Source organism: Esox lucius, chromosome 21 (genome assembly GCF_011004845.1).
Source record: "Esox lucius isolate fEsoLuc1 chromosome 21, fEsoLuc1.pri, whole genome shotgun sequence".
In the NCBI taxonomy this organism is placed as follows: Eukaryota; Metazoa; Chordata; class Actinopteri; order Esociformes; family Esocidae; genus Esox; species Esox lucius.
The window spans coordinates 6450018-6476938 of record NC_047589.1 but is presented as its reverse complement, the minus strand read 5'-3'; the positions used below and the strand labels follow the sequence as shown (position 1 = coordinate 6476938).

The window sequence follows — 26921 nt, the reverse complement described above, 5'->3', positions numbered from 1 at the left end:
CCATCCTCTGATGGCTACTTCCAGCAGGATAAAGCACCATGTCACAAAGCTCGAATCATTTCAAATTGGTTTCTTGAACATGACAATGAGTTCACTGTACTGAAATAGCCCCCACAGTCACCAGATATCAACCCAATAGAGCATTTTTGGGATGTGGTGGAACGGGAGCTTCGTGCCCTGGATGTGCATCCCACAAATCTGCATCCCCTGCTGCCCAGGAGCCGCAGCCAGCGCCCCGTGCTGCCCAGTGGCCAGAGCCGCCAGCTCCTCCGGCTTCCCAGTGGCCGCAGCCGCCAGCTCCTCCCGCTTCCAAGTGGCCGCAGCCGCAAGCTCCTCCAGCTGCTCAGTGGCCGCAGCCACCAGCTCCTACCGCTGCCCAGTGGCCGCAGCCACCAGCTCCTACCGCTGCCCAGTGGCCGCAGCCACCAGCTCCTACCACTGCCCAGTGGCCGCAGCCGCCAGCTCCTCCCGCTGCCCAGTGGCAGCCGCCGCCCGAGCCCTCCTCCCTGGCCTGACACGGCCGCTCCGCCGCCCTCTCCAGTCCCAGCCTTGGCGGCGCCCTCTCCTGTCCCAGCCACTCCGCCACCCTCTCCTGTCCCTGCCTCGGCGGCGCCCTGTCCAGTCCTGGACGCTCCGCCTCTCCGGCCTGTACCGGCCACTCCGCCTGGTCCCAATCCGGTCGTTAGTATGTGTTTAAATGTTGCTCTTCTGCTCCCCTCATTTGTCGGTCATTCTTCTCGACGTTTGTTTCATGAATGTGGTGAGTGTTCTGTTTTTGGTTTATCCCTTTTGTTTGCATGTTTTTGGTACTCTCTGTTATTGTTCATTAAAAAAGACATAATCGACTGCCTCTCTGCCTGCATCTGGTTGTTTCCTTTCCCAATTAGCTTACGCCATTCGTGTCAAGGTTCAACATTAGGTCTGCATGTCTAGATTTGTAAACACATACAGAAACCCCATCCCAATTAGCTTAAACCTATGTTTGTAATGCAGCATTTTAAATCATAGAATATCATAGAATAGAATAGGTCAAATAAAATCAAAACATCCAGCTTCTTTTAATAGTAAGCTGTCAGTATAGCCTACCATAACCTTGTTTATTTATTCATAAATTGTTCTTATAGAGAACACAGAGATAATTTAGCCTAAATTGGGATTATCTGTTTTACAAATGTCATCATGAATGTAGCACACATTTTCTTTCTCTATTGTAATCATTGATGTCATTAACTTGTAAATCACCAAACATCCAGACATACAGAACAAATAGCACAAATAAGCAGGTTTGCAGTTTAGTGGTTAGTTTTGTTAAGCAGGCAGTTTGCAACATTTGGACATAACACAAACACATAAGATTTAAACGTACATACACAAAGACAATACATTTAACATTGCCAGTTGATCCTAACTTAACTTAACTTGGTTGTGTTTCATAATTTAGAGGAGCTCATAATTTAGAAATTGCCAGTCCTGCAATTCCATATACAGTTGGAATGGGAAAGCAACCCCAGACAACCGTCATCTCAAATAGGGCACTATTTCCTTCAGACCAAAATCTTAATTTATAACTGTCACACATTCAGGAATTAGCACACAGTGATATCTTAGCAAGTTAAAACTATTAACAATTTTGTGGCATCTGCCTTTAATCTATTTGAATATTTTATAGTACCAGAACGGGAATGACTCATAACCAATGCAGCCCAGTCCCATTTTGGCTAAACCTCAACAGAGAATGGAAATGCATCGTATAGATAATTTGTATTGCATACATTATTACATATTTTGGTGAGTGCCTAGTCCTTGGCACAGATCTTTTTTCAGTTCATTTAGTTTTTTTGATCAGATATGAAGAATTTCTGGTACACAAACCCTGGATATTACTTGCTAGAATCTTACATCTTGCTATTATAAAAAATGCCCCACGCATAAAAGTGGTAACGACAGGGTATCCGTAGGTAACCCCAGCAGAAAAAGTGACAAAGCAGGTTGCTCAGATGCATCTTATTGCTGCTGTAACTTGTTCTGCTACTAAACATGTCAATCTGTGTCCACGTTACACTGTTGACCATATCCATCACCTGCAGACCTCTGTCGCCGAGGCTAACAAACAAACCTGGGTGACAGCCGGCTGTGCAGCTGCATGGTACCGACGGGATCTTTAGACATCTGTCCTGTAAACCCGTTGCACCAATCTCACTTCTGCCCAGTCTTTCTGAATGGCTCATAAAGTGGCTCATAGAGTGTGCCACACAGGAAAAGGGGGAAGGATAGCTAGCATAGGTAAACTTTGGTTTGCTCCAGGACTTTGAAAAGCATGTCAAAAATCGGAAGGGAAAGCCCAATCTAAGGTAAAACACCCACACCACATGGTCCGTTTGTACATTTACAAATAGAATGTATTGAAATGACAGAGGGCTGGAGACCAACGCTATTTCTTGGTAATAATAGACATAATTCCAAGTTTGGTGGAAGCTTTTCCAACACGAAACAACGATGCAAAGACTGTTTTGAAATGTTTAATGTGAGATGTCATACTTCTATAAAGTCTCCAACCTGTGGAGTCATACGTGTACCAGGAGAGTTTACAACTCAAATTAAATGGCCTAGACAAGAGAGCTAATGACAAAAGCTGTACAGGCTTGGACTAGTCATGATAAAAAGTGAAAATGACCCCCCTTTTTTTTTAAACACTCCAAAACAGAAACGTTATCCTTCGTTTCTCATAAAACCAAAACAATGTTTAAATATGTATAATATGTTAAAACAAACTATATTAAAAAGAAAAGTGATCTGTGTGTGAGAATTAACCAGCATATGTGGTGTAAATATGGCAACTGCCACTCTGGTGTTTATTTGAAGATTGCAGAAGAACTTCATACTCAATATTGCACACTATACAGGTGCTGGTCATATAATTAGAATATCATCAAAAAGTTGATTTATTTCAGTAATTCCATTCGAAAAGTAAAACTTGTATAATGTATACATTCATTCCACACAGACTGATATATTTTGAGTGTTTATTTCTTTCAATTTTTATGATTATAACTGACAACTAATGAAAACCCCAAATTCAGTATCTCAGAATATTTGAATATTGTGAATAAAATCAATATTGAAGACACCTGGTGCCACACTCTAATCAGCTAATTAACTCAAAACACCTGCAAAGGCCTTTAAATGGTCTCTCAGTCTAGTTCTGTAGGCTACACAATCACGGGGAAGACTGCTGATTTGACAGCAGTCCAAAAGACGACCGTTGACACCTTGCACAAGGAGGGCAAGACACAAAAGGTAATTGCTAAAGAAGCTGGCTGTTCACAGAGCTTTGTTTCCAAGCACATTAATAGAGAGGCGAAGGGAAGGAAAAGATGTGGTAGAAAAAAGCATACAAGCAATAGGGATAACTGCACCCTGGAGAGGATTGTGAAACAAAACCCATTCAAAAATGTGGGGGAGATTCACAGAGTGGACTGCAGCTAGAGTCACTGCTTCAAGAACCACCACGCACAGACGTATGCAAGACATGGGTTTCAGCTGTCGCATTCCTTGTGTCAAGCCACTCTTGAACAAGACACAGCGTCAGAAGCGTCTCGCCTGGTCTAAAGACTGCTGCTGAGTTATGTTCATCCTTCATTCAATCTTCTTCTGCTTCATCCGGGGCCGGGTCGCGGGGGCAGCAGTCTAAGCAGAGATGCCCAGACTTCCCTCTCCCTAGACACTTCCTCTAGCTCTTCCGGGGGGACACTGAGGCGTTCCCAGGCCAGCCGGGAGACATAGTCCCTCCAGCGTGTCCTAGGTCTTCCCCTGGGTCTCCTCCTGGTGGGACGGGACCGGAACACCTTCCCAGGAAAGCGTTCCGGAGGCATCCGAAACAGATGCCCAAGCCACCTCAGCTGACCCCTCTAGATGTGGAGGAGCAGCGGCTCTACTCTGAGCTCCTCCCGGGTGACCGAGCTTCTCACCCTATCTCTAAGGGATCGCCCACCCACCCTGTGGAGAAAGCTCATTTCGGCCGCCTGTATCCGGGATCTTGTCCTTTCGGTCATGACCCAAAGCTCATGACCATAGGTGAGAGTAGGAACGTAGATTGACCGGTAAATCGAGAGCTTCGCCTTGCGACTCAGCTCTTTCTTCACTACGACAGACCGATACATCGACCGCATTACTGCAGAACCTGCACCGATCCGTCTGTCAATCTCCCGTTCCATCCTTCCCTCACTCGTGAACAAGACCCCTAGATACTTAAACTCCTCCACTTGAGGCAGGCACTCTCCACCAACCTGAAGTGGGCAAGCCACCCTTTTCCGACTGAGGACCATGGTCTCGGATTTGGAGGTACTGATTCTCATCCCCACCGGTTCACACTCGGCTGCAAACCGTCCCAGTGCAGATGTTCTCTGATGAAAGTACATTTTGCATTTCCTTTGGAAATCAAGGTCCCAGAGTCTGGAGGAAGAGAGGAGAGGCACAGAATCCACGTTGCTTGAAGTCCAGTGTAAAGTTTCCACAGTCAGTGATGGTTTGGGTTGCCATGTCATTTGCTGGTGTTGGTCCACTGTGTTTTCTGAGGTCCAAGGTCAACGCAGCCGTCTACCAGGAAGTTTTAGAGCACTTCAATGTTCCTGCTGCTGACCAACTTTATGGAGATGCAGATTATATTTTCCAACAGGACTTGGCACCTGCACACAGTGCCAAAGCAACCAGTACCTGATTTAAGGACCATGATATCCCTGTTCTTAATTGGCCCGCAAACTTGCCTGACCTTAACCCTATAGAAAATCTATGGGGTATTGTGAAGAGGAAGATGCGATACGCCAGACCCAACAATGCAGAAGAGCTGAAGGCCACTATCAGAGCAACCTTGGCTCTCATAACACCTAAGCAGTGCCACAGACTGATCGACTCCATGCCACGCCGCATTGCTGCAGTAATTCAGGCAAAAGGAGCCCCAACTAAGTATTGAGTGCTGTACATGCTCATACTTTTCATGTTCATACTTTTCAGTTGGCCAACATTTCAAAAAATCCTTTTTTTGTATTGGTCTTAAGTAATATTCTAATTTTCTCAGATACTGAATTTGGGATTTTCATTAGTTGTCAGTTATAATAATCACAATAAAAAAAAATCCTGGATACAGGCGGCCGAAATGAGCTTTCTCCGCAGGGTGGCTGGGCGATCCCTTAGAGATAGGGTGAGAGGGGTCCACCCTATCTCTCCACATCGAGAGGGGTCAGCTGAGGTGGCTTGGGCATCTGTTTCCGGATGCCTCCTGAACGCCTTCCTTAGACTGCTGCCCCCGCGACCCGGCCCCGGATGAAGCGGAAGAAGATGAATGAAAAATTAACTTTTGAAATAAATTATTCTGTGTGTAATGAATGAATAAAATATACAAGTTTTACTTTTTGAATGGAATTACTGACATAAATCAACTTTTTGATTATATTCTAATAATATGACCAGGACCTGTATATTCAATGTATTTGTTGTCTTTGCTGAACCTCATTCAAATAGCCACCAGGTGGCGCCAAAGAAGAATAGAGAGCCGTGATGTAATTTAGATGTCCGGCTATACCATTACAAGCCTGAATGGTTTATATTCATAATAACTAGTCACATATACCTTTTGCTATAATTTTCAACAGAACACAAACCAAAATAAACAGAAGTGTGGTGGTGCGATGATAATGAATGCAACCCAGTCATTCGTTTTATTGGGCACATATTCTCATTCTCACACACATCCAGTCTCCAACTGCACACAAACAAAACATTCTTTGCTCACTTGCTCACACACAAACACTCATTCAAGGTCGACCATTAATACTTCTTTTTAACAGTTTAGAGATTTTTTGTTCCCAAACCTAACAATTTTGGGTATCCTCAACATAGCGTATCTTTGTATAATCTAATTTGAATTAGTTAATTTAGTTCGTTGTTTTAGGACCAGCCTTGATTTGGCACATAGGGATGCTACAGCAACCCACCAAGGGGAGTAATGTGACCCAATTAGGTTGCGTCACACACCTGTCTAATCGCCTGCAAGGGGAATCTTAACCAACTCTTCTGCAGTTGATAACCGGTCAAATAGTTCTCGGGAGTGCCGAATTAGTTATTCCCTCACATACAACAGTTTTTGGGAACTCCGTATTGGCTATACTATATTGTTTAGGAGTTCTCTTAATGATCAAGCTTTTCTCAAATAATCAGTTTTTATAACGAGTTAACCAGCTCCCTCACTATTGGTGTAATCAAGCGTGCCGCACAAGCCCTGAAAAGTGAAGCCAAAACGTCTCGATCGCCCCCTGGTGAGTGGTCCCAGTATAGGTCATAAACCCCGCCCTCCCCATGTTATTCAATGGGACGCGAGACCAACTAAACAATTAAATTACCCTTCAAATATATTTTTTCCGAAGCTGGTTTCTGTCATTTACTGTAGTTTGTATCACCCTAATGTAAATTCAAGAGTTTGTTTTTAAAATAAGTTTGTTTTTAGTTAGTTATTTAATGCTTTAAAAACGGTGGTGTGACGTTGTGATTCACAGCTGTGATTGACAGCTATCTGAGCCGAGGAGCCACTGAATCTTCGGAGGACTGAGGAGATTGGAACTTTACATTTAATCTCTAAATTTCTATAATTTCACACGGACATAATGGGTTGTTCTGCAGTACATTGTGTTAACCGATCTGGCATTTCTAATCGATCTTTGAATTGTTTTCGGTAAGTTAAATTTATAGGCTATTTAATTAGTAAATAAATGTAATGGGCTAGCTAACGTTAGCTAAAAGACAACAAGCCTCGTTAATAGCCATGTTAATAGCTAGCAGGTGATCGTTAGCTAGAAGTTACCAATTATTTTTGTATTATGCCTATTCTAAATTAAGGTTAAACATGATGTAAGTTAGGCTATAACATATCGTCTAGGTTTAACAAGCAAAGGTTGTACTGTACTTGGACTTGCGATTGATTACGGTATGCGCATTCTGCGAGGGAGAGTGAGGGCGGGGCACAGGGGTGGGGCCGTTGATTTCGCGGCTTTAGGGCTTTACTTCCTTCTCGCTACTGCGCATAACTACTGCGCAGAACTGGTCCCAAGATCGCTATCTGCGCAGATGCAAGTCCAAGATGTCAGCGCCGTATCAGGACACTGGTGGCTTCATTTTTCACCAATGGAAAAAAGCGAAAGGGCGTCGTCCATTATATATACAGTCTATGGGTGTAATGAGATATCTGGAGCAAAATAACAGATCCGGTCAAAAATAGCTCCCTCACTATTGGTGTAATGAGATCTTGGGGTGTGATGGCAATTTCTAAAATCCAAATAATTCTATGAAAATGGTAGGTAAGACAGGAAAAATCAATTGCGCAATAAACGGTTTTAATCTTGCTTGCAAGGAGAAAGTATACAGGTTACAAAGTAACAGTGGATAGTTTCTAAATAAAAACAGGCAATCGACAGTATTTAAAGACAGGAGAGGGGTGCGACAAATCCTGGACATTCCAGATCAATCAGGACACATTCCCTTTGTTCTATCACACAAGTCAAATGCTATCTTCCCCCACCTTATCCTTCCTGCCATAATGTTTACTGTAGTGTTTACCCAAAGGTTCACACCAAGGACAGCTCTCCTTCCCGCCATAAATACCTTCTTCAACTTTAAGAGTTATTACAGTATCTGGACAGACAATAGATGCCCTGGTGAGTTCAAACAGATAAGGAGATAAAGAGTAACCCTTTCATCAGCTGACACCAGTCAATGATGCCCCCTAAGCAAATGCCAGATCCCCCACATTCATCTACCTATCTAAACAGTGGGACTTAGTCCTTTAATCAGTGAGAATACATTGTATTAAGAAATTTCCACAACAGGGGCTATATTGAAATTTTTTATGTAAAAACAGTAAAACAGGTACCATCAATAATGAACTGTTATTTTACATGTAATAAATCGGACTTCGTCACTCCGGTACAAACATTTCAAAAGCAAACACCGTCGTCGTGTCCCATCTGGGGTGCCAAATTGTGGAAGTTTGAAAATGTTCGCGATTTATTACAATTAAAACTTTTTAGAGTCTGGTATAACAGTTGATTATTTCAAGTTTAATTACGTGGATCCACGATGTCCATTCACTGCCTTTGGTTGTTGATCTTTAGACCTGACAGAAGAGCGTCCTCTACTGGCTCTCTAATTCTACTTTAACATCATCACATCCCAGGGACCAATCAGGACTGATGCTGCACATTGACAAACCAGCTCTGCTGATGGAGCTGCTTTGGCAGTTGAGCTGCATTCAGAGACAGCAACTGGGCTGCGTTCAAGGGCCCCATTTAACACCCACTGCCCAGGTGATTCTACCTGGGGCGTTTGCCCGACGCTGATACAGGAGAGGGTGTGTTCACGCCACACTATTCATCAAAGCACAAAGATGAGAATGTATCTAATGGTAGTACCAGCAAAAAATATCAAATCAAACAGCAAGAGAATCTGCAACAGAATCTTCACACATTAATTTAAGCAATGCCCCTGTTAGTCTATATAGAAGGAACCGACGGAACAGCTGATTTTAGATCAGAGTCATGGAAAAATACATAAATAGGGAATAAGATTTATGTTAGACCCCAATATACTGTATCTTTGTTAGACATTATGGTATTGTCTGAGCTAACAACATTGATAGAAATCACATGTTATAGCATTTAAACCAAAAACTGAATATATTTATTCAATTTTCAACTAATTATATAATAATTGTCCTGATGATTAGTGGGTTTACAGTATTGAATGTTTGGTGAACACTTGAGGAGAAAGTTCACCAGATTGTAATGGACTCTCAGTTTTGATGATCTACATGAATAATGGTTGATGATGAAAAGACCAGAATCTTATTTGCATAGTGATGATGTCTGTATTGACAGCACATGATTCAGTGATCTGGGAGTGTTTATAACCATGTGAGTTTAACACTTCATGACTGAGATCTGTCCTTCATGACAACTGAACCCACAACAACCATGACATTTGCAACCATCTTTATCTGGACACTTGCTTTCTGCTTCAAGGGTAAGATTTTTTTACATGTATTGTTATAATTCAATCTACACAAAGGAAACATTTTCAGGACAATGCATTTCTGTATTTTATTTTCTAATAATGGTATATTTCTTTTATTTGACAGAATCCAGAGGTCAGGTCACTGTGACTCAGACTCCTGTAGTTGAAGCTGTTCTCCCAGGACAGACAGTCTCTCTGAAATGTAGAACCAGCAGTGATGTTTATCAGGCAGGGACCTCTTCCCCTCGTATGGCCTGGTATCAACAGAAACCTGGAGGAGCTCCTAAACTCTTAATTTACTATGCTAAGACACTTCAGTCTGGGACTCCATCTAGATTCAGTGGCAGTGGAGATTATAGTGACTTCACTCTGACCATCAATGGAGTCCAGGCTGAAGATGCAGGAGATTACTACTGTCAAAGTTTTCACTATCCCAACAGTGTACATGTGTTCACACAGTGATACAGAGCCGTACAAAAACCTCCCTCAGTCAGACTGCACAGTGGCTGAACTGTTACAGCTGGGACCTACTGCAGGTGTTGAGGGGGAAGAGACAGTGACATGGAACACTGGTCAGTAGAGGAAGTCAACTTTAAATAAGGTTAGAAAGGCTTATTCAGATCCGTCATTGCCCTTCGCTTTGGCCATGATGCCCTGAAAATCACTATACGCCCTACGGCCACCATTGCCTTTGCACCCCTGCCACTTTGAAAAACCTGCGGTCAGCGGTTTGTTTGAAAGTATGTTTGTAGTTCGCAATGAAGAACTCCCACAAGAATGAACTACATGCAGGTAAGCAAGCTAGATAGTTATTGATAGGTAGCCAACTTATTTATTGATTACCTGAATCAAATCTCTGAGCAACTGGGAGATGGGAGAATACACCTGACTGGGAGATGGGAGATTTCTGACCTCGAATGGGAGGCCTTGCCCCTAAAATGACAAAATTCCAAGCCTGGTTGTGAATGGATACTGTTGTGGAAATTTCTCTAACCAATGTATTCTCACTGATTAAAGGACTGAGTACCCTTGTTCAAATTAAAAAAGGAATGTGGGGGGATCTGGTATTTGCCTAGGGGGCATCATTGACTGGTATCAGCAGATGAAATGGTTACTCTTTATCTGCACATCTGTATAACTCATTGGTGCATCTATTGTCTGTCCAGAAGCTGTAAGAGCCCTTTAGAGTTCAATAGGTTACCCATGTGGGGGGAGGACAGTTTTCCCCTTGTGTGAAGACTAGGTAGTAACATAACAAAGGGAATGTGTTTCATTAACATAGGACATATGGGCAACAACTTACCACACCCCTATTAACTGTAATAAATATGGACTGTTGATGTATCTACTTCAGAGACTCCTCAGATGATTATGTTTGTAAGCGTTTGACGCGTCTGTCTTATTTGCAAATAATGAATTAAACTGTTAAATTGTGCCAGGGTTAATTTTGTCTCTGTTTTTACTCCTTTAAGAGTCTCGATTGATGGAATTGCCATCGCAATACATGGTGTAAAACATCACCCACGCTACCACTCAGGAGTCCCCACAACAATGACCTTTGACACCAAAGTCATCATACTTCCTCATAATACTACCTCAAAATTATTTGAGGTTAACACCCCTACTCTTAGGATTAATGCTGCAAGATCTCCCATGACAAAGTGAGCACCCCAGCAGGTCAATATCTTCTTCAATTATTTAGTTTTTTGGGATTTGATCTTCAGACTAGATAGAAGAGTGCCCTTTACTGGCCCTCCAACTCTCCTTTCAGCAGCATCTCATCTTCCAACCAGGGACCAACCAGGACCGACTCTGTTTAGCTCCATATACAAACCATCAGTGGGATGCAGGGTCCTATGTTGTTGTCATCATCATCATGGTTGTGACTTGTTACATTTGTCATGTTGTAAAAGTGCATCAACCAAGTTACTGAATGTATTGAAACACACCTTATCAGTGTACATGAGTGAAGGTGATCATCTAGCATTTAATGAACTGTCATCATGAACAGGCTACTAGTCACAGTTGATGAGGCAGGACACAAGCGCAGAGACAACAGGGACATTTAATGAAATAATTTGAACTATAACCAAAGGAAACAAGACTAAAAGACTGAAAAAGAAAGTGTACACCAAACAAAGACAGACCAGACACACTGGGAATGGAGGAACTTACATAGGAACAGTGGTTATGGAAACAGGTGAGGGTGATTAACAACAGAACAGGTGTCTGTGATCCAAACCAGGGATAGAGGGCATTGGATCTCACTGGCACGACAAGCCTACTATGCCAGGATGTGACATTATGCTGGTCTGAACACAAGACACATGTACAGTATATACCAGAGGTCTCAAACCGGTTCCACGGAGGGCTGAGTGTCTGCAGGTTTTCACTCTCACCTTGTACTTAATTGACTAATTAGGTCACTAATTGGTTCGTTTCTACCCCCACCTGGTTGTTTAGGTCTGAACTGGGAACCAATTTAAAAGGAAAACCCAAACACCTGCAGACACATGCCCCTCCGTGGAACCGGTTTGAGACCTCTGGTATATACACTGTCTAATATGAAGGATAATACACATTTTATACATAATTAATTACTTAGTGGCGCATCTGGTATGTCTCCAACCCTAAATCCACCACAGAGGTTAAAAGCAGTCCCTCACATCTGGACCTTTTGAGGGGATTTCAGAAGCTGAACATTCTCAATTGTTGGACTGGTGGCTGTGGGAGTGAAACTAAGATTTACATAGACAGGGTTGGGTGGTTCTACATGTCCCAGAAAAGAACAGTACTGTCACCAGATGTTCACTCTGTTCCCAGGAGGTTGGAGGTAGAGAAAACTGTCACTACCTTAAAGTTTTGATACGAGTAATAAAATCCAATTAGCTAAATGCAGGTGTGATTATCACACTTTTGAGAGACGAAGAAATTTACTAATTGTTGTTATTGTTCTAATTAAACTCTATTCAGTCATGTCTTCAAGTCAAGAATATCAGAAACATTCAGAAATAGATGAATACAAAGAGTATATTTCTAAATGTGTCAAGACGTCTGCTGTAAATCTGTGAACATTTTAGTATCTTCCAGGTAAGGATATAAACAATAAGCATGTATTAAAATAAACCACAGTAATCTGGCTTCATTATTATTTATTTGTCAATAAATTAAATTAGAATTCCATGAAAAAACATATATTTTCTACAAAGGCAAATTTGTATTATCATCTATTTATCAATGCATACATTGTTAACTTTTAGTATATTGTGTTAGTATGAACTATTTATTGATGACAATGAGGTTCCAAGTAAGAACTTGAATAATAATTAAGATATTAACTTTTCAAATAAACCACATCTTGCTTTATTATAATTTAATTGTCATTCAATATTTGCAAATAAAATATACTTGAATTCAATGAAAGACAACAGCTTATATTTCCTACAAAGGGAAATCTTTATTTTCATAAACGCATGAAAGCAAATTTGTTATAATAGAACAAGCAGACCATATCATATCTATCAAAAGTCCAACTACAGAGAGGATGGACACATGAACTCACGCAAAGCTCACTGTTAGTCTACATGAAAGTGATCAATAAGAAAAAACATCTGATGTCAAAACAGAGTAAAAGCCAAAGAACCAGCAGCCTCTCTTCACAGGGTTATGTGACAGACAGGTCCTAACCAGAACAGTCATCCCTCCTCAGGGTCTTGATGACTGGAGTCTGGGAGCTCTTCTGGGCTTCACAGGTCACCTCTCCCACCTTGTTCCACTCCTGGGCAGTGAGAGTCAGGGAGGAATAGAAGGGTTTAAATTAAGAGGCCACTCCAAATTGAACGCTTCTCTTCCTCACTCAAAACTTTCCTTTTCAACTTTTTTGGAAAGGAAAGAATAAGGTGCAGTGGTCTGTATTTATTAAAGCAAGATTGTAATTGGTGAAAGGTTAGAGCGTATGTCATAAAATGTGTTGATTTATGAAACATGCAAGAATACAGTTATTTATTTTACTCCCTAACTATTGAGCCCCTTTCACAAAAACTTCATTTACCAACAAATTACGTTTTTAAGGCTTCAATAATTCAAATCAGATATAAATAAACTAACAATTTATTGTTTTCAAACAATGTATTTATTATTATTATTTGATAGAAATGTTCAGTTCAAAGCAAAATAGAAAAACATATCTCCAATTCTAAAATGTGAACCTACAAAACACATGTGGACTGGATGGGCATATTCCCAGGCCCCCTACAGGATCCTTGCAATAATAAAGAACTGGTCGGTTGTACCGCGACCAGGACGGAATCCGCATTGTTCCTCTTCAATCTGAGGTTCGACTATCTGCCGAACCCTCCTTTCCAGTACCTTTGAGTTGACTTTCCCAGGGAGGCTGAGAAGTGTGATACCCCTGTAATTGGCACACAGCCTCTTGTCCCCCTTTTTGAACAGGGGAACCACCACCCCGGTCCGCCACTCCTTAGGCACTTTCCCCGACTCCCACGCATGTTGAAGAGGTGTGTCATCCAAGACATCCCCTCCACACTCAAAGCTTTCAACATTTCTGGACGGATCTCGTCAATCCCCGGAGCTTTGCCACTGGGGAGTTGTTTGACTATCTCAGTGACTTCTGCCATGGAGACTGACGATGCTTCCCCATCAGCCTCCAGCTCTGCCTCCACTATAGAGGGCGTGTTAGTGGAATTCAGGAGTTCCTTAAAGTGTTCCTTCCACCGCCCAATTACCTCCTCAGTTGAGGTCAACAGTGTCCCATCCTTACTGTACACAGCTTGGATAGTTCCCGGTTTTCCCCTCCTGAGGTGGCGGACGGTTTTCCAGAAACACCTTGGTGCCGACCGAAAGTCCTTCTCCATGGCTTCCCCAAACTCCTCCCACACCCGCTGTTTTGCCTCTTCACAGCAGAGGTCGCAGCCCTTCGGGGCTGTCAGTACACTGCAACCGTCTCCGGATTCCTCCGGGATAACATATCCCGGATGGCCTCCTTCTTCATTTGGATGGCTTCCCTGTGCACACTATACTGTACATGAAATTCACATTGCCTAATTAGTTAGCAGCTAGTGGCTTTTATTAGGAATCTGGCTAGTTACTCCATCTAAAATTGTGATGACATGAACATTGTAACAGACAGGTTAGCTATTAATAATTTGCCTTTTAGATATGGTGTTCTGTTTTCCAGCCTCAGTAACTAATCTATGCTCAGTGGCTAATTAATCCCTGGTTTTATTTGTAAAATTACTTGCTACTATTGGCAAATATTTTGTGGAATGCAACGTTGACATGATTATTTCATTATAAAAAACTACCAATCAGAGTAAAAAAATGGGGCACATTAGCGATAAATGCTATCGACGTTAGCTAGCTGGTAACTTTAGCTAATTGAAATATATTTAACTAACCTTGGTTTATTCTAACGTTAGTCCTTCAAAAATAATTCTGTTCACATGAACAATATAATATATGGTTTAACTAATAATAATTTGAACATTTAGAGATGGTGTAATGCTTTCAAGCTTTAGTAGCTAATCTATGCTCATGAAGCTTAGCTAATTCTCTGTTTTCATTTGTACAATTAATTGCTAATATAAACAAATGTTTAGTGGAATGCAATGTTGCCATGATTATTTCATCAAAAATAAATGCTAGAAGATTCTCAGTCTAAACTAGCATTAGCATGAACTACCTTAAATCATTCTGGTGACAGGAATATTATAACCAATGATTTAGCTCTTGAAAATGTAGCTCTACCTTTGGTAGAGAGGGTGTTATGTGTTTAAGTCTCAGTAGATAATCCATTCTCAGTACAAAGTAATTTCTTTGTTTATCGTTGGTTTCTACAGCTCCACTTCTAACTCAGGGCAAAATTTATCCTTTAAATTATAGACATGGCAGGTAAATTAAAATGAAATCTGAGTTGTAATTTAACAATAACACATGGGTACATAGGCTATATGCCCATGCCCTACCAAAGTCAACATATTTTTACAGTAAGAATAGGGAGGGCATTTTCCAAATGAATGAAAATCTGGAAAGATATTGGTTTTATTGTTGTCACCTGTAATACTTGTTTGTCCCTCAAAATTAAACAATTCTAAAAGAGGTAGTTTGCTCAATCATTGATGTTAATACACATACTTAAGTAAACATACGTTTAGAAATTATAATGGTTATCGCTTCTGACTCCATCATTATCGTACAACAAGCAAAAGTTATACTGCCCTGATAGTGTCAGACATTTTATGTTTCCATATATATCTGATTCGGAATATTGTATTATAATCTGATTTGTGGTAAATGTCCTGAAAACAATTGCAATGGAACATGCAAGTACATTCAGTTTGGCCAAACTGTGGAGGCATAATAGCCATAACACAATATCTGTTCTTTGTCACTCAGTGAGATTACATTTGGTATATATGATCAGGGTTGTGATTTTACTCAGTGTGAATGATGTTTCAAGTTGGTGTGATGGCAATTCCATCAATCAACACTCTTAAAGGAGTAAGAAACGGAGACAAATTATCTTGGCACAATTTCACCATTTTATTATTATTTGCAAATAAGAGAGACACGTCTAACGCTTACAAACATAATCGCCCGAGGAGTCTCTAACTCAATAGGTCAATAGGTCATTCAACAGTATTATAGTTAAAAAGGGGTGCGGTAAGTTGTTGCCCATCCGTCTCGTGTCACATAGGTTTTTACCCAAAGGGCAAACTATCCTCCCCCACATGGGTAACCTCTTCAACTCTAGGAGCAGACTCACACCATCTGGACAAACAACAGATAGACACAAATGGGTTATACAGATTTACCGATTTACGAGTAACCCTATCATCTGCTGATACCAGTCAATAATGACCCTAAACACCAGATCCCCCTCTCCTACATTCCTTTTCTTATCCAAACATGGGGACTCAGTATCTTTTAACTAGTAACGCATTCATACATGTATAAGACCAAGTATACATCAGTGCAAGAATCTTGCAGTTGATGGAGATTTGTGGGATGCACATCCAGGGCACTAAGCTCCCGTTCCACCACATCCCAAAGATGCTCTATTGGGTTGAGATCTGGTGACTGTGGGGGCCATTTTAGTACAGTGAACTCATTGTCATGTTCAAGAAACCAATTTTAAATGATTCGAGCTTTGTGACATGGTGCATTATCCTGCTGGAAGTAGCCATCAGAGGATGGGTACATGGTGGTCATAAAGGGATGGACATGGTCAGAAACCATGCTCAGGTAGGCCGTGGCATTTAAACGATGCCAATTAGCACTAGGGGGCCTAAAGTGTGCCAAGAAAACATCCCCCACACCATTACACCACCACCACCAGCCTGCACAGTGGTAACAAGGCATGATGGATCCATGTTCTCATTCTGTTTACGCAAAATTCTGACTCTACCAATACTTAATTAACAGTACTTAATAGTTAATACCCATTTGCAAGCTTTATTCAGCAATTAATAAATGAATGAATATTCATGACTTTACAATAAGGATAACACATTACCTTAACTAATTATGAATTATCATTATGTAACAGTTCATAATCATCTAAAAGCATGAATAAACTTGAAGATAACTAAGAAATAGATGAGTTAAGCATTACAGACACATTTGAAATACAATACAATTCTACTTTACAGTCATTAGCATGAATACATGAGATCTGCATTTTTGCACAAAATACTATAAAAAGCATCAGACATTTGGGTAATATTACTTTGGAGTTAATGAAATGCATTGTTTCGTGAGAACATTCAAGCATGTTTAATATATATATATATATATATATATATATATATATATATATATATATATATATATATATATATATATATATATATATATATATATATATATAATAGATTCTTGAAACAGCAGAATTATACATGTGATAATTAAGCAATACATTAGGAGTGTAACACATGAGTTCTTGAACTTCATGACATATCAAGAAGAAATAATACACAGGATTGACAACAGCTATTATTGTTCATGATGGACACAAGAAAAAGCAAGTAAGTAAGCAACAGGTCACTGAGTAACAAGTAAGGTAATGTTCACAAAGGACAAAAGCCTGGCTTCTGTGACTGGACAGTATTCATCAACAAATGACAGTAGTTGGGGGAAAGGTGTTGTTTGTTAAAGGAATTAGGGTTATTCTATATGTTGCCTTCTAAGAAATGACTTCATTTGAACTGATTATGTTCATTAATAAGCATTTAACTGTTTTCGCTATGATGAAGGACACCAAATCATAAATCTGTAGTTGCATTATGTCATCATGAAATCATTTAAATTAATGTATGAATTCATGTTTGTTATTGGGCCATTCAACAGTTAGCTAGGTGTATTCATGTTTATTTACACATGCACACCAATGATAACTTGAATCAATTAAGATTTGGATTGCAATATATTGATTTATTGATTGATAGTCTTTTACTAGTTACCTATTCATTTGGTAACATGTTTATTGACACAACCACACACAGTTGATTATTTGTAGATGCATTAGTTAACTATTAGTTTACACTATGTTTTCATATATTAGTTAATGTTTGTTGATATGTGTTCCAACAGTTAACTAATACTTAGTTAATATGTCTATTAACACATACACACATAATCAAGGCTTTATAGATGCATTAATAAGTCATGAATCCATGTCAATTAATGCATTTAATAATCATTATTACTGTATCCTTATTGTAAAGTGTTACCGGTCGATTGATGCAAGGTGTTCTGGGGGCGGTTCAGGTGTGACTTCTTTGGAGGGAGCAGCCACTTCGGGTTGCAGGAGTGGGGGGTACAATATCTGTTGCGGCTGTAACCCAGTTTCAGGAGTGTACACATTAGGATAATTTATGTTTCTAGACACCTCTTTTTGCTTAGGCCAAGCACACGATGACCGTGTAAGATCCAGGACCACTGGGAGCGGTTCAGGTGTGACTTCTTTGGCGGGTACAAAACTGTTTGCGGCTGGAAACCAGTTACAGGAGTGTACACATTAAGGACATTTATGTTTCGAGACACCTCCGCTTGCTTAAGCGAGGCAGACGAGGACTGTGTAACGTCCAGGACCACTAGGGGCTCTTGGGTTATAGGCACTTGTTGCAGCACGGGTATAGGTCTTTGTGACTGCTGGGACTCTAGATGCGGCACAGACTGATTGTGGAGCCCAAACTCATCGAAGAGGTTCTCTATTTCAACCGTGCTGGCCCGGAGGCTGGAGTGGGTTTCTATCTCTGTAGACTCAGGTACCATATCACAGACAGGGCTCGGACTGCAAATAATGCTAGGACAGGGCTCTGTTCCAACCGCAAAGTGCTCATTGTTGTAGTTCTCTCTATTCCAATGTGGCTCAGATACATGAAATTGTTACACCTCGCAACCTTGAAAATTGTTTGCAAACTCAACATCCTTCTACATTTCCTCTGGATTGCTCTCATCTGACCTGTACCAAGGGAAAATACAGGTCAATGCATGAAACGAATAAAAGTGTGGTTCCTGAGAATAGGAAAAGTGAAATGATACACTTACATAGCACATGACATGTAAACTGCAGTTGCAGCATTTTTCTCTGATGTATCACACCTGGAACTGATTAAGACCTCTGTTCCAGCTTTCGCAGACACAGCCTCCTCAGCTGCGGGTGCAGCCACAGTGTAAGATATTTTACACTTAGTTGGAACTGTAGGTAGGAGCTCCTTGGGATCGGGCTCAACCGAGTAATCCGCATCTACAGCTATAGACCCGGACTCGGGTTCCTGGGAACATGTCGCATCAGATGTGGCCGCATCTCCCGCTATGAACTGGGACCCGGTCTCAACGGACTCAAGCATTTGGAACCCGGTCTCCACGGTATCGGTGGCATGTTGATCTCTAGAGATGGGCTCGGCCTCAACAGCGCTCACTGCATCTTGATATGTAGGCTGGGAATCGGACCCACGCTCCTGGGTTTCATATGTAGCCTGTGCCTTGTGTACAGCAGAGAAGCAGTTATCGGTATCAGCAGTTCGTTCCAGGCCAGGAACCCTGGTGCGCTTTGGGCGAGAGGTAGCACATTGTGGTGACCTACTTGTATAGGATACAGTGTGGTCAACGATTTTGTAGGCACACGTGTGACACAAGCAATTGTTGGCATCATTAAAGTCAGAATAGCTGACAGGTTTGCGCGTTACAGCTGAACTGGTAGCCTGGGGACTGTCTACGGGAGATACACATTTATCTGTATCAGCGGCTCGTTCTGGGCCATGAACCCTGGTGCGCTTTGTGCGGGCGGTAGGACCTTCGGGTGACTTACTTGTATCGTATACAGTTTTGTCATCGACCTTGGAGGCACACGTATCATACACACCCATGGTGTCATCACCAGAATCAGAATCTGTGAGAAGCTCTACCGTCACGGCTGTACTATCACCTAACTCTTGCCTGGAATACCTCCGGGCTCTCTTTCTGTGACAACCTTTACGGATGGTGGGACACCTGTACTCTCCGTAGGAATTGCACGGTGAGGGAGCCTCAGTGGTTTCTTTGACGGGACTGGTCTCATGTTTCTCAGTGAAATGCAATCTGGGCTTACCGTGCCTGTGCGAAGGTACGTTCTTGTCATACCTGCCACCTTCTCTGGGTGGGATATAGCTGTCATGGCCATACTTACAGGCCCCGTTACCGGATACATTTGGACCACGGTCGGGTTGTTGTTCTCTCCTAGGGGTCTATCGTGCTCGCGCATTACGCCGCTGGCTTGTTCTTGGTTGGTGTCATTACGTATGCGATCGCGCCTAGTCTTATGGTACCTGTTGAACTGTCCACGCCGTGATGGTAGCGAAACCCACGCTTTTAGGTATACCACGGTTCACGTTCCCAGCCGAAAAGATTGGTCTAGAGGTGGAACCGTTGGTATCACATGGCCGCGTTGATGCGTTACTAATGTGCTGAACCCAGTCTCTATTATACCCAGAGTCATCACGAGAACCAATGGTGCGTGGGTGTGTCATATAAACAGGAGCACTCAGGCCACTAGCCTATCTTTCACAACGGATTCTCTCGCGAATGTTATGCACAGGCTGTTATGCACAGGGTGTTAGTCCCTTGAGACCTGTAGGCTCCTGTGTTCTTAGGTTCATTTCGTGTTCATCATGATGTACTCCATATCCATAGTTGCCTGTAGCAAAATATCTTTCTGCCATTTCTTGTTCATTGTGATGTGCCCTGTGTCCATAGTTGCCTATAGCAAAATATGTGTCTGCCATGTTGTGATCAATGTGATGTGCTCCGTATCCATAGTTTCCGGTAGCAAAATATTCTTCTGCCATTGTATCCGGTTAATCGCTTCCTAGTAATTGCTTTAAAAAATATTGAAACTGTGTTTGGTTCATATTTACGGTCCAGTTGAAATGTGTACACTGAGATCTGCCCAGTGTCTGTAACTAATCTTATACACAAGGGAGGCTCCTCCTAGGAAACTCAAGGTCTTTCAAAATACCCACCTGATTTATTGTGAAACAACAGGCTAGATGTATCCTTGACATTTTCAGTGAGCATTAGGTCATCAGACATGGTCAGCTTTACATGGCTACCGGGACTCAAATGTCCGCCCACAGTGAGGAGTAGGTTTGGAAAGCACCCGTCCCGCCCTGTAATGTCCGACCGCTATTTGAGACACCCAAGATGCTCCTCATTGCCCCATCGTACCACCCTGTGCTGGGTCTGTGTTACTAGTTGTGTTGTTGGTGTCTGTCCACTTTTGATATATGAACAGATTCTCTGAAGGAAACAAGTGGGAAGGGAGATAGGGCCAGGTCACTCACATGTTAAAAATATGAACCATCACCCTCTTTAGTTAAATGTTTAGAAACGTAGGGAACCGATACATACCCAGCCACTCACAAGAGGTTTGGATAGCTCCCGTCCCGCCCTGTAATGTCCGACTGCTATTTGAGACACCCAAGATGCTCCTCATTGTCCCATCGTACCACCCTGTGCTGGGTCTGTGATACTAGTTGTGTTGTTGGTGTCTGTCCACTTTTGATACATGAAGGAAGGAAACAAGTGAAAAGATTTTTTTGGGGTTTTTTATCCTTCTTTAATAACACTACATTAAGAAATCCCCACCCACCCCCAGCACACACAACCCAACCCACATAAAAACACAGTGTGCTGCTACACCTCGCACAAATACATCTTTCACCACACACACAAATACATACCTAAAAAAAAAAACACAATCACAATTGGACCTCAAAGCCCGCTTGTCCCCCACCCCCCAAGTCCCCAGCCCTCCTCAAAATAGTTCAACACTCTCTATAAGTTTGTAAAATTCAAACTCTACCCTGAAGCGTGTAGAAATCATCCCCCTAAATAACAACACCGGGTCCGTAACCCCTAACCCCCTGACCCGGTTCCACCTTGTCAACCAAACAGACAGCTTAGCTTGGGAAAAAAAAAAAATTCAACAAAACACATTTGCTCTTCTCCCTTGTATACCGAGGCCCCATCACAAACATCTCTAAACAAAAACACTCCCCTAACCTCACACGCACAGATTCCAACAATGAAATCAAAGGCATCACTCTAACACACACACACACACACACAGATTCCAACAATGAAATCAACAGCATAAATCTAGCACATACAGAGAATACATGTTTGACACTCTCAGATATCATGAAAAAGGACAGCCTTGCACACACACACAAGCCAACCCCCTATAAAAACATGTCAGGGAGATGTCTGTAACTTAAGTGTTCCTATTGCCGCAAGCTTGCACAGACACACACACACACACACATGAAAACACATGGTTTGCTGCTACACCTTCCACAAATACATCTTACACCACACACAAATACATACCTCAAAACCCCAATCACAATTGGACCTCAAATCCGACTTGTCCCCCCTCCCGCCAAGTCCCCAAACCTCCTCAAATAGTTCAACATTGTCTATAAGTTTGTAAAATTCAAACTCGAACCTAATGCGTGCAGAAACCATCCACTTAATGTAACCAGAATACCCTGTCAGTTTGAAAAAATGTGTTTAATGTTAATTATGATTCAGCTAATTTCGCAAATTATTGTCCCATACCGTAATTGTTAATCAAGTATGAATATTCTGAACATCCCACAAGAAACGCCTCTATTCTATTACACAAATGTGAGGACAGATGCATGAAATACTTTACTGCTTGAACCTGAATTCTTATGTTATGGTCTTACAACCTTGATAGAAATCATATCCCTTCAACCAATAATTCAATATATGAATGATGGATCCGCTTTGTCTACATCTACTGAATAGTGTTTGATGAAGAAAAGACCAGAATCTTATTTGCATAGTAATGAATCTGTATAGCAGTGGATAATATTTACCAGGGCTTAATGTTGCTAAACATAGCAGTGGATAGTATTTACCAGGGCTTAATGTACCTATGTAGAAGGTGAAAAATATCCCCTGACTATGATAGGCACTGTATGTAAGGGTCGTTTGTGTTTGGCTCAGGATCTCTTACCATCTCCTGTTCTGTCACCTCAATGAAGTAGAGTCTGGGATCACATCCTGTATATGGAATATTTGGCCAACTCAGGTTTGACTATGAACTCCTCTCAGAGGTTTATAAATGCAAGTCTACCTCACTCTCTCTTCCTGTGAATGGTGTAGGTGAAAGTACCCCTTACGTCACTCTGGGTCTGTCTTTCTTTCTCTCTACCTTCTATTTGGTTCATGGTCATCAGGCCATGCATATTGTGTCTTGCTTTGATGAATGCTTTGTTCATGTCATGTACTGTATTGGAATGTGAGCAGCATTGCCTTGTTTAGTTATCTATCAAATGTTGAAAATAGATCACTTTACAGATATCCATGTCCTATGACATCATTTCCATGTAAGACTAATGTGATGGATCTACTTGTATATTTACTGACCAGAATCTTATTTGCATAGTAATGATGCTCTGTATAGACAGCACATGATTCAGTGATCTGGGAGTGTTTATAACCCTTTGAGTTTAACACTTCATGACTGAGAGCTGTCCTTCATGTCAACTGAACCCACAACAACCATGACTTTTATAACCATCTTCATCTGGACACTTGTCCTCTTTTTCAAATGTAAGATTTATTAAATGTAATGTTAAAAAATAATTTAATCTACAGAAAGGAATGATATATGGCAATGCTATTATGAATATTATGTACAATGTGTTACTGTGTTTTATTCCATTAAATGACCAATAAGGCTCCCCAGATATGCCAGCAGCCATTTACCCGTCGGCACTGGTCAGTAAAGGTCAAATTTGAAGAAGGTTAGAAAGCTACATACACATCACATATTCTCCATCATAATCATTATTATCATTATTGTCTTTTAACACTTTAAATATTGTAATTTAGCTATAGCTCCTATTTAGAGTGTCTTACATATATGGAAGAGAGAGTTCAAAACAGGCAATATATATTTTCTGTAACAAGAGGAAGTTGGTAGCTGGGGACGATGTGGTGAAAACAGGGCCAGATTGGACATGTAGTCATGACACCAGGGTTAACACCCCTACTCTTAGGTTCTGCAAGATCTTTAATGAACACAGAGTCAGAACAACATTTTACTCTCCCATAGGACAGTGAACACCCTAGCAGGCCAATGTCTTCTTCAGTGCTTTTGTGTTTTAAGATTTGATCTTCAGACCAGACATAAGAGTGCCCCTTACTGGTCCTTTAACTCTCTTTTCAGCAGCATCTCATCTTCCATCCAGGGACCAACCAGGACTGACTCTGTTTAGCTTCATATACAAACCATCAGTGGGATGCAGGGTCCTATGTTGTTGTCATCATCATCATGGTTGTGACGTGTTACATTTGTCATGTTCTGAAAGTGCATCTAAATTTAATGAAAGTATCGAAACACACATTATCAGTCGATATGAATGAAGTTGAGGTTACAGAAGCATCAGCCCCTCAAATCAAATCCCCATATCCAAGTATTGATGTGATCATCGTCTTCATGAACAGATTACAGAACTTGAATACAACCTGATCCTGGACTGAAACATAAGACATGTGCAGTACATACACTAATATGAAGGATGTTGAAGTGTATGAATGTATGCTTACATGTGTTTAGATAACAAAAGAACATCTGTTTATTTGTACAAAGGAAGTCATGCTCATTCAAAGTGCAACAGTAATTAGCCAATGGGCTTATAGTAATTCTGTCCTCTATGTCTATAAAGCTGAGGTAAGACCGGAAGTTCTTTGAGATGAGATTGAGTTCATTAGACATTGTGTCTGGAGACCGAGTCTGCAACATCATGAACAACAGACCATCAAATGCTGCAATGAATAATTGAATTACTCTCCCTTGACGACCGGGTACACAATCATTATTTCAATCACTATATGAAAGGGCTGATTTCTGACGAGGATAATACACATTCTATCGGTAATGAATTATTTAGTGGCATAATTATGTAGTGGTGGATGTCTCTGAATTCACCATGGAGATTAAAACCAGTCCACTCCAGCAGATCTAGACCTGTTGAAGGGATTTCAGAGGGTGAACATTCTCAACTGTTGGACTGTTGAAGGAACTGGATTTTGACCTTTTTAAGATGAATTCCAAATGAAGCCAATTAATGTGTAAATAGACATAGAATTGAACTGATTCACTTCCTTCACCTGTAATGCTCAACTGTTGGAGTGGTAATGCTCACTATTTGATATATATGTTACATTTGACCCTGCCATGCCCTCTATTTCTCATCCTGTTTCTCCCTAAACATGCCGGCATTCCCCACTGCTCTTTCCCTCTATGTGTGTGATTGTGTGAGTGGAGACAGGTGTGTCTCCCTAAACCTGCCCCCAGTGCTCTTTCCCTCTCTATGTGTGTGATTGTGTGAGTGGAGACAGGTGTGTCTCCCTAAACCTGCCCCCACTCCCCCAGTGCTCTTTCCCTCTCTATGTGTGTGATTGTGTGAGTGGAGACAGGTGTGTCTCCCTAAACCTGCCCCCACTCCCCCAGTGCTCTTTCCCTCTCTATGTGTGTGATTTTGTGAGTGGAGACAGGTGTGTCTCCCTAAACCTGTCCCCACTCCCCCAGTGCTCTTTCCCTCTCTATGTGTGTGTTTGTATGAGTGGAGACAGGTGTGTCGCCCTAAACCTGCCCCAGCTCCCCCAGTGCTCTTTCCCTCTCTATGTGTGTGTTTGTATGAGTGGAGACAGGTGTGTCTCCCTAAACCTGCCACCACTCCCCCAGTGCTCTTTCCCTCTCTGTGTGTGATTGTGTGAGTGGGGACAGGTGTGTCTCCCTAAACCTGCCACCACTCCCCCAGTACTCTTTCCCTCTCTGTGTTTGTGATTGTGTGAATGGAGACAGGTGTGTACAGGTGGAGGCAGAGCAGATCCCCATCAGCTGCAAACTGTTCAATAATCAAGACCTCTACAAATACTCAGGCCTGTCACTTCCACCCTGCCAGATCGTAGCCTCTGTTTAGTCAGTCTGTGTTTCAAGCCGTTTGTGTCTAAATATTATCTTGATATCATGCTGTGCCTGATTTCCCTTGCCTGACGCTGTCCTGCTCTCTGCTACAGATCAGTCTGCTGACTGATCAGTCTCCAAATGGCTTTTCATTAATATTGACAGTGAATGTACATACCAGTACATGAAAGTTCAAATGCAAATCACATGATTGCATTGTAATTTTCGTATTGATTGATGTAATGCAGGCAAAAGTGGAAAATGGAAATACAATGTGGGATTGCATTAACACTTGAATTAAGTTAATTTATACCCAATATAAGTTAATTTATGGGGAGGGTTGTTAAGAACAGCTCCGGTTCTGGACAACGTTTACTGGGATACGAAAGACCAACTGCACAACATCATGCCACGCGGATTACCAGGTACATCTCATCTGCTGTACAGGTAGCTGAGAGAGGAACCTGGGGTTGATGACACACACTAACGCAGGGCTTCAGTGTTTCAAGATTTGGCCCAGGGCAGAAGTTAGTTTTTGGTGCTAGTAACCATCACTTCTGACCCGGTCTATAGACCCGGTCTATATTTACAAAGGAGAGCACACAGATTATCCTGACCGGGCTGATAAAGCAGCTAGAATGGAGAAACTAGAGAGGACTTTTCAGTGAATCAAGCAATTGGCATAAGAGGACTTTGTATTGTAACAAATTGAAGGATAAAAAAATTATACAAAATTATTGTATCACTTCGCATCTCAAAATGGGACTCCTAAATGTTAGATCCCTTGCTCCAAAGGCAGTTGCACTAGATGCTATTGGTTTATGTGAAACGTGGCTAAAGCCTAATGAATTCATTGCCTTAAACAAGGCCTCTCCTCCTGGTTATACAAGTGATCATATCCCTCGTGCGTCCCGAAAAGGAGGGGGTGTTGCTAATATTTATGACAGAAAATATAAATTTACTCTCAAATATATCACTGAGTTTCATTCTTTCAAAGTTTTACTCATGAAAGTTAACCAGGCCGATAAATCGTTTTACATAGCTACTATTTGTAGGCCCCCCGGGCCATACACATTGTTCCTCAATGAGTTTCCAGAATTCTTGTCTAACCTTGTAGTCATGGCAGATAGTATTCAAATTTTTGGCGATTTCAATATTCATATGGAAAAGTCAAATGATCCTCTTTAAAAAGCCATAATTGACTCAATGGGTTTCATCCAACATGTCTCAGGTCCAACACATTGCCAAAATCATACCTTAGATTTAGTCCTGTCATGAGAAATAGATATTGTAGATCTAATAATTTACCCCCAAAATCCTGGATTATCGGATCACTGTCTTATTACATTTACCGTTA

General features: G+C 41.5%; 1 protein-coding gene and 1 gene segment (V, D, J or C); one reads left to right on the top strand and one right to left on the bottom strand.

The window, feature by feature from the left end:
- Positions 1 to 26921, bottom strand: part of LOC105009329 (Ig kappa chain V-III region MOPC 63) — a 784483-nt gene that overhangs the window by 126768 nt on the left and 630794 nt on the right. The gene's annotated exons all lie outside the window — the stretch shown is intronic.
- LOC114829915 overlaps positions 8957 to 26921 on the top strand; it is a 587221-nt gene continuing 569256 nt past the window's right edge. Inside the window, 2 exon segments of the V gene segment in view lie at positions 8957 to 9066; positions 9182 to 9506. Of these exon segments, the coding sequence occupies positions 8994 to 9066; positions 9182 to 9506 (398 nt within the window).